At 40.5% G+C, this 19,091-nt stretch overlaps 1 protein-coding gene and 1 long non-coding RNA gene across 16 annotated transcripts in view; one reads left to right on the top strand and one right to left on the bottom strand.

Annotated features, from left to right (window-relative positions):
• The window catches only part of LOC128405384 (uncharacterized), a 108,339-nt gene that overhangs the window by 53,832 nt on the left and 35,416 nt on the right, over positions 1-19,091 (top strand). The window lies entirely within an intron of this gene.
• The window catches only part of NRG1 (neuregulin 1), a 526,342-nt gene that overhangs the window by 24,918 nt on the left and 482,333 nt on the right, over positions 1-19,091 (bottom strand). For 13 of the 15 annotated variants that reach the window (XM_053371946.1, XM_053371945.1, XM_053371942.1 and 10 more), the window contains 2 exons: positions 8,066-8,192; positions 1,518-1,576 (listed from right to left, as the gene is read on the bottom strand). In XM_053371946.1, coding sequence (XP_053227921.1) covers positions 1,518-1,576; positions 8,066-8,192 — 186 coding nt within the window. Of the gene's footprint in view, positions 1-1,517; positions 1,577-2,082; positions 2,151-8,065; positions 8,193-18,028; positions 18,465-19,091 lie in introns of those variants that run through there. The other 2 variants (XM_053371948.1, XM_053371937.1) reach the window with 2 other exon arrangements.

Below are 19,091 nucleotides of genomic sequence, written 5' to 3' on the forward strand. Positions count from 1 at the left end.
GAAGACAAATCAGGGGTTCTGTTTGGCAATAGGATTTCTGTTGTGCAAGTGAGTGGACATTGTTTGTTGTTGTCCACAGTAACAGTAATCTGGAATTCAAAAGAAGTAATGTTCTATGGGAATACTTAAGTAGAACTATTTAGGTCCATATTTTAGGAAAGCAACACAAGTCAAAATCAATTATTTTAATGGCTAACACATAAAATGCAGCAAATGCATAAAATATTCAATCTTTTAATCTAATTAGGCAAACAACTCCATTTTAATATTATGTCCTCATATATTCTTGACCATCAAAAATACTTTTTTTAAAAAAGAAGAGCAATAGAAAATAAATTAGAAAATAGTTTCATATTATTTGGGGAATACGATTGTCAAGAAAACTTTTAAAGCACTATGACGTCGAGTCTATACAAATGAGCTTTTTAGTACTTAAGATAAACATCTGGCCAGTGTGGAATCTAACTCCCTCCATTCCCAACAGAAAACTTGAAATATGGGAGAGGTAAGGCTTAGGAGGGTTACTGTAGATTATTCATATACATTTTTTGTTCATAGATGAGGAAGATGGAACTGTATGTCCAGTGCAGGCTGTACACTAATGGAAATTAAACTGAACTAGCTTACAGTATATTGATTGGTTCCATCTTTTCTAGTTAGTTTTAGAAAAAAACTGTACAACTTAGCACAAACACAGGACACTCATTCCATGAGTGGATCCAGTATTTGTAAGAACATATGAAATTATATTTCTATTGACATTCAAGGGGTTTTCTCAGTCTCAGCTTTTTATGAGGGTGTTTTTACTTGTTTTTATCCTCATTAGGATAAAAAATTGTCTGGCATCTAAGGAGGTACTTTAAATGCTTAGTGAGATTTTGAGGGACACCGCAAACTTTTTAAAATACATTATTTGCAACTAAACACCCTTTGAAAAAAAAAAGACTAGTGTGATATAAAATATTTATTGATAATTCATTACCACCAGTGAAAACCACCTTTATGTATCTCAGCTTACGTGCTTTTTCACATGGCCATGGCTGATAAAATTGGACCACCTAAATTCACCTTTCAAAATGTGCTTGCTACATGGTTATTGTTTGGATAACCACTATGGTTGAAATCTAATTTGCTCAAGCTCACTGGTTTCGGTGGGCTTAAGTTTGCCTAGCTCTCTGTTGGATTTAGGCCTATGGGTGTACTCCATTAGCGCAGCACTACACTTTATTTATTATTTAGGCTTATTTCATATTGCAGCAGCTGAGTTCAACTGTTAAAACTAGAGAGGTACCTTTACCATTTGCCTAATTTTGCCAACTCAAATCTTAGTTGAATTCTTGAAATTCCTTGTGCCGTCACTTTTCCATGCAAACAAGGCAGAGGCAATCTACACCAGAGTTTGTGTAATCCGTTTAGTTAACAGATAAAAAAATCTGAGGAAAGATGAAGCGATAAGAAAAGCAGCACCAACTGAGCATGCTCCTATTCAAGCAGAGACAGAAAGGAAGTGGACGTACTGTAGAAGCTTGCCATTACGTAGTTTTGACAGCGATCACCAGTAAATTCATTTGGGCACCTGAGAGTAAAAACAAAAACAAAAAGGTAGAGAAAACAGAGAAAAAGAGAAGAGGTGAATACACGCTAAGAGAGAAGCTTCTTTAGTGTGTGTGTGGCCTGGACTTGGTGTGTTCATCTCCAGCAACCGATTCTGTTTATCACTGCCATCAAAGCTCAAAAGTGAAGTGAATTGAGGTGAACTTTAGAGAAATATAACACGAGAGTACAACACTCCAAATGAAAGCATCACTTTTGTTTTACGGCAAAATGAGATCAGTATACACTAGCAAGCTTTCTTTTTAGGTAAAAGTTTCAGGAGACATATAGGATAGCTTGCAGTTTTAATAAAAAAAAAATGCATTGAAAAAACATTACACTGATTTATAATGTACATATGACAATGTACAGCCCAAGGCAGAAGAAACAGAGCCCAGTTCAAACTGAAGGATGAAAACACCAAGTGACACTGATTTTGACTGCTGCAGTTGGAGGAGAAAGCAGATTTCACATTATTTTACAACATACTTTCTGGGTACTGGCTTCTCATGGGCAGAACTTCAGCACATCTTTTCCCAGTGTATCCATGTAGGCACCTAAAGGGCAAAAATGTGATCAGCGATTGAAAAAAACCAGCAAAACCCAGAAAAACAGAGAGAATGCTACTCTGTTTCCTATGGAACATGAAAACTCCTCGCAAAGACCTCTGGGAGGGAAAAAAATAATAATGGAAAAAGACAAAATATCCAAGTCTGTTTTATAGATACTCTATATTCAGGTAGGTAGCTGTGTTGGTCTGAAGAAGTCGAAATAAATAAATAAATTAAAAAATTGTCCAGTAGCATCTTAGAGACCAACTAAGTTTGTTCTGGGTATAAGCTTTTGTGTGCATGCACAAAAGAAGAAGAAAAAGTGTGCATGCACATGAAAGCTTATACAGTGGTACCTCGGGTTACAGACACTTCGGGTTACAGACACTTTGGGTTACAGACTCAGCTAACTAGGAAGTGGTTGCTCCAGGTTAAGAACTTTGCCCCAGGATAGATAGTTAACGTAAGGATATGTACAATTTGATAACATGCAGAGAATAACATGTGCTCAGAAATCAGAGAGAGGAGCTGAGGGAAGTCTTTGAGGGGGGGAGGGTTTGAGGGGGGGGAAAGGGGAAAATAAATGAATATGATAGGTTTTGATAGTATGTATGTTGAAATTATTAATATTTTTTTTGTAAAGAACTTTGCCCCAGGATAAGAATGGAAATTGCATGCTAGCAGCACAGCGGCAACAGGAAGCCCCATTAGTGAAAGCACGCCTCAGATTAAGAACTGTTTCAGGTTAAGAACGGACCTCTGGAACGAATTAAGTTATTAACCCGAGGTACCACTGTACCCAGAACAAACCTAGTTGGTCTCTAAGGTGCTACTGGACAATTTTTTAATTTATTATAGATACTCTGATTGCATAGATTTAATTTGCAATTTTATTACAAAAAAATCTACATCATGAAAAAAAGCACCATACAGTGGTACCTCGGGTTAAGTACTTAATTCGTTCTGGAGGTCTGTTCTTAACCTGAAACTGTTCTTAACCTGAAGCACCACTTTAGCTAATGGGGCCTCCTGCTGCTGCCGCCGTGCCGCCGGAGCACAATTTCTGTTCTTATCCTGAAGCAAAGTTCTTAACCTGAGATAATATTTCTGGGTTAGCGGAGTCTGTAACCTGAAGCGTATGTAACCTGAAGCGTATGTAACCCGAGGTACGACTGTATATTCACAATGGACCATCTCATCACTTGCTGATTAGTTAACTTATTAGATCACATTTTCTCTTTGCATTCGTTTCCAACAACAAAGTCATACTCTTGACATTGCAATGTAAATGATAAACAATGACAAAAATAAATAAAGCTGTCAATTCATTTGAGTTCATTTTTTAAAAAAGGTAAAGTAAGTTAAGGTTTATTTTAATGCCACATTTTAGTTGAAAGGCCACTCATAGTGGTGCACAAGAACTTAAATTACAAAATGTAATATATAAAATATAAATTTGCTGTCAGATTATGATATGACAAACAATAATAATACCTTAGGAACATCAGGGGTTGGTGGGGGAAAGCTGAAGCCCAATGGAAAGTATTGTCTAAGGAACTCAGAAGGAGGACGTTTCAAAGCCTAGGTACCAATGTGGATTAGACTTTGGTTCGCACACTCGCCTCAGACAAAGGCAAGACATGCTGTGGCGTAAGGACCCTTCAAATGACCACAATAGGCAGGCAGTCTCACATGGATGCAAGCAAGCATTCCTTCAGATACCTGCACCTTAGCTGTTCAGGGCTTTAAAGGCCAAACACAACATTTGGAATTGGGCTCAGAAGCAAGCTGGGAGCCAGCGTAGCACAAGTAACATGCCCTCGCCACCACTTCTGCCCAAAGCGTTCTGCACCAGTTGTAGCTGCTAGATACACTCTTCAGAGGAATCCTCCAAGTAGTGTGTGTTGCAATAATCAAACTCAGAGGTGAGCAAAGCATGTGCAACAGTGGTCAGACCTGCCCTTCAAGCAGCGGCGCAGTTGGCGCATAAGCCAAAGCTGTGCAAAATCACTCCTGGCCATGGCTACCACCTGAGCATCATGGAGCAAAGCCAGGTCCAGGAGAACACTCAAACTGTGCACCTTATTCTTCAGAGGAAACACACCCCTTTCCAGAACAGGAAACAGACTTAGGAGCACCTCTGTCATGTTTGGATTAAATCTCAGCTTGTTAGCTCACATTAAGCCCATCACAGCCTCCAGACACTGGTTATGGGCTTTCACTGCCTCTTCAGAATCTTAATAGAGAAGGAAGGCAGAGGTGGGTATCATCTACATACTGATGACACCATACTCCAAACCTACAGATAGCCTCTCCCAGTGGTTACTTGTAGAAACTGCCTCTGGAACCTTTAAGTAACCAGAATGGGCATGTGTTAAGCACGAAGTCACCCTTAAACTTCTAAATCATATGCAATGGTGTTGCTTCTTTTGTTGTTGTTGCTATTACTGCCATGGGGTAGACTAACAGCTAAGCACTAGCCAGTGTTTGGTTGCATTTATCATTTCCATTCAGTACTATGTTGAACCCAAGACAGAAATAATGCCTTGGAACAAGTACAAAAAAAGTCAAATGGATGTCTGGATTCAAACTATGAAAGAGCCCCCTTCTAGACAGCCTCAGGCCTGATCCAGAAAGCTTTTCTTATGTTCTTATCCAGTGCTTTTTTCCTGGGGGGGGTACGCATACCCCTAAACATTTTGTGAATCTAAGTTTGGCCTCATTGAGGGGCAGTATTTCAATATGGGTAGGAAAATGAGAGTACCCCTAAACATTTTTTAAAGCAAAAAAGCACTGTTCTTATCTATGGTCATGCTGAACCTAATTGAACTCTGGAAAGTATGAGATTGAAGGCTTCCCACACAATTAGTGAAAAATCACTAACTCCCAAATAGGGTTTCCAACATGTAAATAAGGTATTTTGACCTTTCCTTTCAATTATGTTCTATAAATAAATGATAAAAAGAGAAGCTATCTAAATATGTTGCGGCAAACAGACAAAATTTCATGTGGTACCATCAAATTAGTAGGCTTCTTGTTTATAGAACATGTGTCATATTTTGCAAAGTGCATGAAGCAACTTGCAGCATGAAACGAATAAAATATTCTGAGTGGTGCACCAAACACTAACATAATTGTTGCATTGCAGGCGTTCATAGACTGGAATTCAGTTCTTCAGATAAAGGTGCATAACTGGACTCTTGGTTATTTTTGCTGCAACAGGCTAATTTTACAGTGTAATGTTTATTGTGACCTGTTTACTAATTTACCAGATGCAAAAAGTGGACAGAAATGGCTTTAGATATAAAATATACATCCATAGAAACTTCGGAGACAAGTTCAAGTTTAACAACAACACAGAGGTTTTTCCATGTGGCAAGGCCCCCATATTTTGTAATTTGTACAGTTGTTCTTTTATTATTTAGCACTCTTGCCAATTTATTGACACAAGTATATATGTAGCATATGCAGAAGTAATACATAAAGGAAGAAATAGAAAGCAATTAAAATCAAATGTCAGTTTGCCATTCATGCCAAGGGGGTTGTGCAACATTTGGTTAACTTTTCCATGCCACATATTACTCAAAAATACCCAGCTGGTTCCCCTGTTATGCTATAGGGTCTGTCTCTGCAGCAACCAAAAGTGGCCATGAAATGGTGATACCTATTGATTAAAAAAATGGTTAAAGCTATGGTTTTCCCAGTAGTGATGTATGGAAGTGAGAGCTGGACCATAAAGAAGGCTAATCGCTGAAGAATTGATGCTTTTGAATTATGGTGCTGGAGGAGACTCTTGAGAGTCCCATGGACTGCAAGAAGATCAAACCTATCCATTCTTAAGGAAATCAGCCCTGAGTGCTCACTGGAAGGACATATCCTGAAGCTGAGGCTCCAATACTTTGGTTACCTCACGAGAAGAGAAGACTCCCTGGAAAAGACCCTGAGGTTGGGAAAGATTGAGGGCACAAGGAGAAGGGGATGACAGAGGATGAGATGGTTGGACAGTGTTCTCAAAGAAACATGAGTATCAGATGGAAGTGAGCGTTTAATGTGTGAAGAAGTGTGGAATGTGGATGTGTGGTGTTTTACCGATGAACGTTTGGCCTCGTTGAGGGACAGTATTTCAATATGAGTAGGAAGATGTTAGAATTCCCACTGCAGGAAATGACTGAGGTAAAATAGACATTCAAGTAGTTCTGCCATCTTCCTCAAGCTGCAGTCCTTCCATGTTCTTTTTCTTGCTCCAAACATAAGCGAGTTGGTTGCTGTTTTTTTTTTCATCCCCTGCAAGCCTTAGCTAATTCTGAGCCTTAGTATTCCTGACACCATATTTAGACGTTCAGCCTACTCCAGTGCACTCATATTTGGCGATCTGTTCCTCTTGCTATCTTCCACACATGCCCCCTTTAAGTCTCTTGTTGAAGAGCTCCCTGGGAGGAATCACAGGCTTCTTTAACTGTCTTCCATTTTTCCTTCTCAATGGAACAGTTTGTGATAGTGCCTTCCACAATTTACTTTTTAGAATCTCTCATCCCCTTTGAACTATTTCCTCATTCAAGTATTTCTAGTCATGAAACCCTGCCCAGCTTTTCTTTGAGCCATTTGAAATGGGCTTTCCCAAAGTCCATGAAAGATGTCCACCTCTGCTCATTTTTCACTTCCCTTCCCTTTATGAATTCCAAGATGACACGGTCACTTTCCCTCAGAGTTTCCCCTGCTCTCAATTCATCAACCAGTTCTCCCCTGTTCATCAGGATTAAATCCAGGATTGCAGACTCCCTTGTTACTCTTTCCACTTTCTGAAATACGAAGTTGTCAGCAAGGCAAGGCAAGACTCTATTGGATAGTTCATTCTTAGCAGAATTAGACTGATATCAGATGTCAGGGTGGTTGAAATACCCCGGTAATACTATGACTCTTCTCTGTGAAAGTTTTGTAACCACAAGGAAAGGATCATCCACGTCTTCTGGTTGGCTGGACATAATACACTGACATAGCAATATCAGTTTTGTTCCTCAGTCCTCATAACTTTAATCAGATGCATTTGGCAGGGTTTTCACTCTCAGATTCACAGATATCTTTACATATAATGCTAATCCAAATCATCCCCTTTCTGAAGAGAAATCTATAATTTGACTAGGAAATCTGCCAATATCACTGCAGCGCTGTGACCTGGTAACATTAAGGGGACGATGTGGCCAAGAGGTTGGAAGGAGCAGCGGATGTGAATTTCATATATTGATTTCAGCTAATGAGATAATACTTTGCTTGCAGACTTCCATTTTTTAAAGGTCATCTTTTAAGGAATATGATTAGATACATTTTAATTTTCTTCTAAGTACTGTTTTTGTTGGTTTTGGGATGAACTTTAATTGTGTTTATTACAGGACAGGTATAATATGTCTGATAAGAATTCATTATCAGTTAAACTGTTTTCGGTCAGCTCCGTCATTAAATGCTAATATGGATGGCCATAAAACTAAAAAGAACATGCATTTCTTAAAGATTGGAAGGTGTTCTTGCTGACAGTGTACTGGTTAGTTTAAAATGGAAGCAAAACAGATCTTGTATTTTACACCTTCTGATTTATTAAACGTTGCTTCATTTCAGTAGCAATTGCATTTAAAACCTTTTATGTAAGTGCCACACTTACATACATCACTCCCAATAATGCACATGATTGTTGCCAAACCAACCCTGGATCTAACAATAGATCTAAGGTTAATATTAGTAAATTGTTGAGGTGACTCTGGGAACCAGACCATAATACAATGTGTTTTGGAGGTTAAATAAATGCAGTGACTTTGCTGTTCATTTGTGAAGTAAATTATTCATGTTAAACAGTTTACCAGGTAACACAGAAAAGGCGTTTGTCAATAGATGCTACAACTCTACTAAAGAAAGGTTTTTTGTTTTTTTACCTGCACAAATATCGTGGATTTGGGAGATCTTTGACCATGAAGCACTCGCCTCCATTTACACAGAAGTCTTTCTTATTCACACCACACTTTGTGAGATGACTTGTCCCAGTGGTAGATGTAGATGTGGCTAGATTAAACAAAGGGGGGGGGGGAATGTTAATATTGTTGCACAGAACAGCGTCAAACTAGAATGACAGCATTTGCATTTTAGTGTTTGAAATGTTACAAACATTCAGGTTCTTGATTACAAAGAAAAACAACTACGAGCCTGTCCAGAATATTTTTGGGTACTCCTATGATCTCTACATCCTCACTTACACCCGCTGTACACGTTGCAATCGTGTCACCTAGCCCTCTGTGTTTAAATATAGAACTGCACCAGTCACAAAGAAAGAGGAAGTGGTGTGATCAGATCTTTCTCCCAGCTAAGTTCACCTCCATGAGTTCTGCAGAAGGCGGAAATGATTGGGAGAGAAGTTGGAGTCAGTCATCACCTGTGTGTTTAAATGAATCCCCACCTCACGCTCTTGAGGAGACTGGGGCAGCTCAGGCACACAAAACACACCCAGTGGTGCACTGCATTGGTTTTAAAAGCCCAAAAGGAAAGCACTCCAGCTGAGAATGTTTAAAGAAAAGATGAACTATATCATTCAGCTATAATTAACAGTGAAATTAAAATAATTGGTAAACTATGCTTTGCATGTAACAAAGTCACTGTACAAATTTGCAAATGTATATACAATGCAAAGCCATAGAGTTCTATTACACATGGGCTGGGTCTACAATGATCTGTAAAACGTCATTAAAAATATTGTTATAAAACGCTCAATGCATTTTCATTGCCAAAGGCTCACTGCTCTACAGCGCCTCCTGGTGCCACATTTTAATAACACATTTTAAATATTATAAACAATGAGTGTAGATGAGCCCATGGTATCTTGCAGGTCTCCTTTCTTTGCAAAACAACAACAAAAACCCATAACACTATCCTGATCTTGGATGTAGCAGTGACCAGGGCATTAAACTGGAGACTATGGTGTCACTGGCTATGGAACCAGCCTGAGAACTTGCTGGTGATCCACTGAACTATAGACTGCCAAGCAGGAATATTCAAATACTTTATTGTCACTTGTACAACTTGTATGCAGTGAGATTACACGAGCACCCCCCACTCAGCTCTCTTAGTCTTAATTCCCTTCCTTTACTGACGCACACCCACCAAACCCGAAAGTCAGTTGCCCTGTTGTTATCTTTTCATTCAGCAGCCTAACAGTCCATGGATAGAAGCTGTTCTTTACCCTGTTCTTGCGACTAATCATGCTTCTATATCTTCTGCCTGAGGGCAGGAGATCAAGAAAGTGCCAGCCAGGGTGTGAATCATCTCTGATAATTTTCCTCACTCTCCTGAGGCAACGTTCTTCCACTATTTCATCCAGCGGATTCACAGGACAGCCCATAATATCTTGTGCTGTATTCACCACCCTCTGTAGGCTCTTCCTATCAGTTGATGTCAAACCAGCGTACCACACCGTGAAGCAGTATGAAAGGACACTTTCAGGAACCAACTGAATCTGATGTCACAACTCCCTGGCACACAGAACCAGAATGAGGAGGCTCACAGTCCTCCTCCCCTTGGTCCAAGTGCCTCACCACCTCACCAGTTCAGCTCTGCAGGCAAAAAGGCCTTGAATATAGGAGAATTGTCCATTTTCAGGCTGACAGGTTGGCCCTTCAAGATACCCTAGTTTTGAAACAGGCCTCGGTTCATTTCCAACTCTTCTGGGGGTAAATTGTTCACTAGGAGCTCTCCTTGGAGCTGCCTTGCTCCATTGGTTCTCATGCAGAACCAAAACAGGACCTTAATAGCCTGGCAAGCTCTTGGCCTCACATACATTTCACCGTTTGTAAGGAAATAACCAAATACAGAATTATGTTGGTAATCCTGCAAATATGCTCATTGCAATTATTTTGCTATGGTCAGACACTACAGTGTGGAAAATAAATCGCCAGCACTCCAATGAAGAATTTAGCTGAGTCTGCAATCCTATGCACACTGCCCTGGAAGTATGCTCCACTGAACATATGCACTTCTGAGTAAATAGGAATAGCTTTGCAGCCATTGTATGAGACAATTTTATAGAGGGGCAAAGCAGGCAGAAGAGGCTGGTGAAGGAAAAGGAAGAAACAGAAGTGAAGATGGCTGAAACTAATGTATAGCTGAATATTTTGCTTGAGGCCTCTAATAATTTTTATAATGCTATAAGAGGGTCACATGGGAAGGAAGCTAATAATACCACCAATGCTATAACCATTAATTTTATAACTGCCCTTCAAAGCGCTCACACATGTATGATCTCAACACTGGTGCTTGTTCAACAATGAGGAAATTCCATGTAGCTTGGGGAATATAAGTTTACGTGCCAAACCCATACAAAAGACTTGGGTGATCTGACTCGTTCCATGCGGCTGGGACACTGAAATGTCTTCCCAGGAGCCTCGGACGTGAGATCTCCAGGCTGATAGTAGATGGACCGATGGACGTTTGTTGGGGATTGAAACTGGGAAAGGGGGGGTGGAGTTTGGGAATCCAAAGGGTGTATAATCTAACCTGTTCTGTTTTTATTTTGTTTGGATATTTGTATGAAAATTGGGGAAATCGTGGAAGGGAATTTAGGCCGACTTTAGAAAAAGGTTTAAAGAATAAGCAATGATGTATAAATATGAAGTCTATAAGGCAAAATTGGTTTTTTTTTAAAAAAAAGAACTAAATATAAAAAGGTTTAAAAATAGGGATAAGAACTTGTTGAACCAACAATCTGAACTGGAATACAAGAGGGAGAGGTGTGGGGAAGTCAGGGAAATATGTTATAGAAAATAAAGATTGTGAACTTTACGTGTTTTTAACCTTTTTTTGTTTTTTCTCTTTTTTGATTTTTTATTGTACTATGGTGGAAAATCTTAATAAATATAATTTAAAAAAAAATATTGAAATGTCTTCCCAGGAAAGCAGCAGGAATTGTTCATAGATAGGTGGCTCCCACATGGCTAGGATAATGTCTAGATGGCACCCACCACACAAGAGAGATATAACAGGTAGTAGGAGAACCGTTATTCACAATCTCAGCTCTCTGTCTCTCTCTCATATGTGAACTGCTAGTTGCTCTGCTCCCAATTCCACGGCATTTGCCAATTCTCCAGATCACTGGGCTACTGATTTCCAAGGTTTAGCAGTCTGGGGGCTGGCATTGCTTCTGCGTAGTTCTGCAGAATCGCTCAGCAAGCATATGGTCAAGCCCTTAGGAGGGAGAGGCTCCAGGAGGTCTTCCCTGACTCAGTGTCCTCTAAGGAACTCCACATCTTATCTTCAATATGTGGAAGAGATGTTGTTAAGTAACTCCAGGTTGGAAAGTAATCTCTCCTAATATAATCTTCTTTCTCCTTTTACTTAGACATCGGTTTAATAATCCACAGGCTGTGTTAAGAAGTTTGAGCATGTCAAAATATTTATTGCATATGCCTACCTAGAATCACATGTGAATTCCATTTCCCACTCCTCCCACTTTAACCCTCTAAAATGTTTCCTCCTGAAAGCAGACTATTACTCTGGAGACGCCCTGCAGCTCAGAAAGTGAATGCATTAATTTGAAAAAGAAAAGCAATATTGTCTGCTTGAGCTCCTGCAGACAAAGCTTATTACTGCCACAAAGGCTAATGGAATGCTTTAAATTGAATTACAAGGATGGTTGTAGAGGAGTCATGCCTAAAGCTATCTATAATTGCTGCGGCCTTCTTGCTTTGCACTTTTTCTTCCAGCAGCTGTGAGATCAGAACTGATCACCCTGGGAGTTTCAGAGTAACAATTAGCTCTTAGCTGATACAAACTTGTGGACAAATCTAGACTGCAGACAAAGCTGGTTTAACAGTCATTCCCCCTCTTTAGGGAATCCTGGGAACTGTGATGCAAGCCAAGGGCCTCCACCAGAGAATTTTCAGCATCCCCACCAAAGTACAATTCCCAAAGTACAATTGGGAGAAGCCGTGTTTGTTAAAGTGGTACGAAATCTATGCAAGTTTATAGTGTAAACCTCTGCTAAGTGGCTGCCTTGTTGTCTTCAGACTTACCGGTAAATCCTTCACAGACTTGTGCTACATGCACCTAAATTAATCTGCACCAACGCTGATACATTACCAAGTTCAATACTTTCTAACATGGCTAATAAAGCAGAAATCCTTCTACATAACATCAATGCATCACCTCTATGCAATTCTTTTTTATTTTTTTACTAATACCCCCTTAATGCTGATTCTTTTGACCTCATTAGTCTGACTTCAACTGCTAACAACTCCAAAACAGTATCAATGAAACAATACTGAGACAAAGTGATAAAAAACATCCTTCTAAATTAGAACGAATAATTTCACTCCAAGCAGGAATTGAGTAAATAGCACTGATCTTGACTTTAGATCGATAGTCTAGGCTATTATTTTCCATGAATCTATGCAAAGCAGTCATATTCACTCCAAAAGAAGAAAACTTAAGTTCTAAATATTTAGAAATACAGAATTACTAACTAGTTGTCTCAAGTGTCGCACAATGAAATGTCACAAGTAACAATTTTACTTTTACTCAGCTCTTTCTCTCTCTTTTTAGATTTTCAAAGTATAATATTTTAAGGCAGCCAGAAAATCCCAGAAGGATTTGTACTTTACCAAAAGGAAATGAAAAAAGCTCTCATGTCAGAGAATAATAATTCATCTATTCTTCTAAATATTTCTTTACCTCTGCCTTTAACAGAGCACCTAACAACTTCCTGAATAAAACCAATTTAATAATTCATCATAATATATTCTCTGTAAAAAAAAATAACCAAGGTAAAGTTTTGCTTACCTGAAGCATTGTTGACCTTTTTGTGCCTTAACTTAGGGAAATACATTCTATATTCTTTCTCTTAAAAAAACCCCAAAACAAACTGCACTCCACCGCTAAAGCTTACAAGTACCTTTTGAGTATCTTTTATACAGCCTTAATCTTTTTTTAAAAGCCCCATGTTCCCCAGGCTACCTTTAGATCTGTGTGAACTCAAGTACAAGATATACTTGTACGTATTTTAATAGGGTTTCTGCCGATGTCAGGTGTAATTTCAAGTGGATACACGATCAGACCCACAAGGTACGATGTCATTGCTCAGTGAAGAGAAAATGTGCCAGTCTCAGAACTTATGGGTCATGAACAAGACTCCTTTGCTGAATTGTAAGTAGACAAGGGTGTCTCCTTTGGCAAAAAAAGAGATGACTGGAAGAAGAAAGAGCTCACTCTATCACACATTTCTGTGAATAAGTACTGCTGTCATTGCTGTCAGCAGACGCCTCGCTGTAACTCACTCCACTTCAAGAGGTGCAGGCAGAGTTGCAAGGAAGCAGTAAGAGGAGGAGAATAACATAATGAGAAATCGTGACACCGTATTTCCATATGCTTCCTTTCTCCCCAACATCTCTCATTTAACAGCTTCCTAAATCGCAGAGTAAACCATTGTGCGACAGAATCGGCTTTCTGGAGAAACCAATGTGCAATGGATTGGTCTTCACTACTTTTATTCTTTCAACAAGCGATATATATATATATATATATATATATATATATATATATATATATAACCTTGGGAACTGCCAATTTTCTAGAAAACGGGGAAAAACACTAAGAAACCATTTTGAATCAAGTAACAAGTTAGACGGGTGGGAGTCACCTGTTAATTCCTTAGCATGAAAACAGTAACCCCACTGCAAAGGGCTCCTCAACCACCATAGATGTTTCTAGCACAGAGATAAAAAGGTAAAGGTAAAGGGACCCCTGACCATTAGGTCCAGTCATGGCCGACTCTGGGGTTGCGGCGCTCATCTCGCTTTACTGGCCAAGGGAGCCAGCGTTTGTCCGCAGACAGCTTCCGGGTCATGTGGCCAGCATGACAAAGCTGCTTCTGGCGAACCAGAGCAGTGCATGGAAACGCCGTTTACCTTTCCGCCGGAGCGGTACCTATTTACCTACTTGCACTCTGACGTGCTTTCGAACTGCTAGGTGGGCAGGAGCAGGGACTGAGCAACGGGAGCTCACCCCGTCGCGGGGATTCGAACCGCCGACCTTCTGATCGGCAAGTCCTAATCTCTGTGGTTTAACCCACAGCGCCACCTGCGTCCCTAGCACAGAGATAGTGGCACATCATTTCAGCTTGGTTAAGGAGCTCTGCGTGGGTATGAAGTACAGCTTATGCCATTAACTATTAGTGTTGGTTATCTAGGACAGGTGTGGGGAACCTCAGAGCCAAAGGCCAACTGCAGCCCTCCATGTCCTTCTAACTGGACCTTGAGATTCTCCCTGGACCACACACCCCTACTTCATATCCTTCTTGAGTATTTTTGCAAGTGTGTAATGTGTGCTTTCTGTGCTCATGCTGCTTGGATGCCTAGATGGGAGGGGTGTGAATGTAGAAACTAGTCCACAAAAGTAAAATTCACATCTGCTGTTCTGCCATGTTTACCTTTGGAAAAAGATCAACCCCTATTACTTATTCCTAAAGAAACCGATTATTGAACTGGGATGATATTTCCACAGCTTTACAATACAGTTTTAGAATATGAACACTAGACGTCTCTCTTTAAAGATTCCAGTCAACTCCTAAGGAAAACAGGAAACCACTGGGGCTGGAAGATAGACACTTCAGGAAAAAGCAAGGGTATGTAAACTTGTTGAAACAATTTCATGTGTCTTATTGCAGTACATGACTCAAAAGTCAGGACTGATTTCCTTTCAGAGTTCAAGCTGAAAAAAGAAAAGGAAATACAAAAGACAAACACTTTGGTTTCATGTGCCAGATTGCCTTCTCACTGATAGACTTGAGACTGACCCAGTTGGCAGCAGTGCTGGCTCTGCAAAGCATCTAAACTTGCAGAAGAGGCCGGCTAGCTTAATTTATGGTGCAGGCAGCACGACCAGAAACATTTGGGTTGTGTTGACTTTTGAGATGAGAGGGAGCAGATAATGGAGCAGAGGCTGTTTTGAAAGGAAGTTGAGCAATGTTTGAGGTTGAATCCTAACAAGACAGAAGTACTGTTTTGCGGGGACAGGGGGCAGGCGGGTGTGGGGGACTCCCTGATCCTGAACGGGGCAACTGTGCCCCTGAAGGACCAGGTGTGCAGCCTGGGAGTCATTTTGGACTCACGGCTGTCCATAGAGGCACAGGTCAATTCTGTGTCCAGGGCAGCTGTCTACCAACTCCATCTGGTATGCAGGCTGAGACCCTACCTGCCCGCAGACAGTCTCGCCAGAGTGGTGCATGCTCTAGTTATCTCTTGCTTTGACTACTGCAACTATGTGGGGCTACCTTTGAAGGTGACCCAGAAACTACAGTTAATCCAGAATGCAGCAGCTAGACTGGTGACTGGGAGAGGCCACCGAGACCATGTAACACCAGTCTTCAAAGACCTACATTGGTTCCCAGTAAGCTTCCGAGCACAATTCAAAGTGTTGGTGCTGACATTTAAAGCCCTAAACGGCCTCGACCCAGTATACCTGAAGAAGCGTCTCCACCGCATCATTCAACCCGGACACTGAGGTCCAGTGCCAAGGGCCTTCTGGCGGTTCCCTCACTGTGAGAAGTGAAGTTATAGGGAACCAGGCAGAGGGCCTTCTTGGTAGTGGCACCAGCCCTGTGGAACACCCTCCTATCAGATGTCAAAGAAATAAACAGCTACCTGACATTTAGAATACATCTGGAGGCAGTCCTGTTTAAGGAAGTTTTTAATGACTGATGCTTTAATGTATTTTTAATCTTTTGTTGTAAGCCGCCCAGAGTGACTGAGGAAACCCAGCCAGATGGGCAGGGTAGAAATAATAATTTATTATTATTATTATTATTATTTGGTACCAAAGACACAGTTTCTTTGGGAATGCATTCACTTCCACCAAATGTGAGCAGCAAGGAAAATGGAAAAAGTGGTGCTTCACTTTACTGGATAGCACCCACATCTGTATCACTATTTTACTACTACTATTCTTTCCAGCAGGCTTACAATCTAATCAACATGGTATAAAAAGAAAGAGGGAAGCAGATTCAGGCCTTCATTCTTAATGTTACTCTGAAGTTAGTGTGGAAGAAGCAATTCTGAAATCTCGAATGTAATCTGAGGCATATAACCATTCAAGAAATTTTAGTTATTTCTAAGCTTATATTTTAAACCTAGTTTACCCCGATCTTGATGCATGGTGACCTCTCACTGAACTCAAAGGGGCACTGCAGCCAAAGACTAAAATAATGCATTTATTATTAATATTATTATTCTAAAAAATGTATGTCCTCATAACTTAAATACTCTTAAGGGCAGCTGAACACCTGAAATAAATAAAATATACAATTTTATCAGTAAATATTTTACATATGAAAACAGAAATAGCATCGTCAAGATAAAAAGGCAACCGTAAAGCTTTTTCCTAACATCTGGATTTTGTTTTTATGTTCACTAAAATAAATGGTATTCACTAGCTTCATTAAGAGTATAATCAGGGTCTTTGGAGGGCAGTGAGCAATCCAACATGCTTAGGAGACTATTACAACTGCCACATCTATGTGGTTAAAAGGTTTTAAGAGCCTATAAGCAGAAAAGCAGGATCACATTCACCCAGTGTTCTACTAGCTGCACTGGCTCCCGGTGGAGTACAGGATCAGGTTTAAGGTGCTGGTTTTAACCTTTAAAGCCCTATAAGGCCTAGAACCCTCGGACCTACGGGGACCGCCTCTCCTGGTATGTCCCATGGAGGACTTTACAGTCTTCAAATAAAAACATCATGGAGATCCCAGGCCACAGGGAGGTTAGGCTGGCCTCAACCAGAGCCAGGGCTTTTTTGGCTATGGCTCCGATCTGGTGGAACGCTCTGTCACAAGAGACTAGGGCCCTGCGGGACTTGACATCTTTCCGCAGGGCTTGGCCAAGACACAGTCTGATCCTCTCTCTCCTTCTGTAATCTTCATAGAACTCTAACCCGATGGTTGCCACTAATTTGATTCTGAATTGATTCTAGAATGTATTTTAATTAATTGTGCGATTTTAGGTGCACTGTGCTATTTTTACCTGTTATTAGCTGCTCTGAGCCCGGCTTTGGCCGGGGAGGGCGGGATACAAATGAATTATTTTTTATTATTATTATTATTATTATTATTATTATTATTATTATTATTATTAAATATATCCCAATATAAGGAAAAGCAGACTATCCTTATGCACAACATAAATAAGTAAGCTCTGTGGAAAAAAACGAATGCAAGATATGGTGGCAGCTGCATATGCTAAGACAATAAAGATTAAAAACATACACTAAACAACAATGAAATTAATGCTTCTCACTCTCACTTACACTAACATCCTGATCTTTATAATTTCTGCCGTCTTATGTTCCTATAATAGCATGGTTACGTCATTGTCATGCCAGATTAAGACCCTGATTTGTGATACTGCATTGCTGCTGGAATGCTTCTGTTCCATTTTCAAGCATCCGTGAGCTGGGACTGCAAGACAGTCTTATCTATCCTCTGCATGTACAGTGGTACCTCAGGTTACAGATGCTTCAGGTTACAGACGCTTCAGGTTACAGACTCCGCTAACCCAGAAATATTACCTTGGGTTAAGAACTTTGCTTCAGGATGAGAACAGAAATCGTGCTCTGGCGGCACGGCGGCAGCTGGAGGCCCCATTAGCTAAAGTGGTGCTTCAGGTTAAGAACAGTTTCAGGTTAAGAACGGACCTCCAGAACGAATTAAGTTCTTAACCTGAGGTACCACTGTACATACCAAGCTTCAACCAGACAGTTCTCCAGTCAGTTTACAAGAAGATAGAAGCAACAATTTAAAAAAAATCAGTATAAAAACAGACTAAAACAAGACCAAGTAGGTACTGAATCACCGAGAAAAGACCCACCTGACAGTCTCCTGAAGGTGCCATGGTGAGGCTAAATATTGATTTTCTGCCATCGGTGGCACAAAGTAGGCGTGATTGCAATTTGCTCTTACTTGTGTTTCTGCCAGCATGATATTTTCTGCCACCTGGATTCAAGCCATTTCCCTATCTGCTTCAATGCCCCCAGCTCTCTAGTAAATTAGGAGCAAGACTCTGTGCACTGTGTGTGGGGGCACTTGCAAGTAATTGTGAAACAACTGGAATCATTTCTATATTCTACAGAGTAACTAGGGCTTTGATAGAGTGCCTGCCATGCTAGCTGGAAACTCCCCAAAGACCCTAAAGAATCTATCAGATTCCATCAACCTTCAGAGACAAACCATTTTAACTACCCAGGAAGAGCAGAAGCAGCTGCAAGCCTAAGTCTCACCAGGAAATGGTCTGACCATGACAATGGGGTCTAGAAAGATTTTCATACTTCCATTTCAACAGAACTGCAATACTGAAAGAAGACTCTTAGTACTACATATTGGCCTGAACGTAAGCCTCCCTTTTCCCCAAATTCCAATCGTGCAAAGTTAAAGTGCAGCTTATATTCGTGACTGTGGCATTCGTACGGAGCCCCCAGTCGTCTCACGGACTATTGACCCGTACACCACTAATGCGCTGCCACCAACCAGGTCCTCACCGGTAAAATCACTTCAGTCTCAGTCAGGTTCTCAAGTTAATAAAGAAGACTGTACAGTGGTACCTCGGGTTACATATGCTTCAGGTTACATACGCTGCAGGTTACAGACTTTGCTAACCCAGAAATAGTACCTTGGGTTAAGAACTTTGCTTCAGGATGAGAACAGAAATCGTGCTCCGGCAGCAGGAGGCCCCATTAGCTAAAGTGGTGCTTCAGGTTAAAAACAGTTTCAAGTTAAGAATGGACCTCCGGAACGAATTAAGTACTTAAGCCCAGGTACCACTGTAGTTTATTTCAGACACAAACAAACTTTAACGGCATTCCAAATGTTGTTACTCTTTACTTTCTTGGCCTTATTTTCCTCTATCTCTTCTACCTCCCCTCACTCAAGAACCC

Source organism: Podarcis raffonei, chromosome 17 (genome assembly GCF_027172205.1).
Source record: "Podarcis raffonei isolate rPodRaf1 chromosome 17, rPodRaf1.pri, whole genome shotgun sequence".
In the NCBI taxonomy this organism is placed as follows: Eukaryota; Metazoa; Chordata; class Lepidosauria; order Squamata; family Lacertidae; genus Podarcis; species Podarcis raffonei.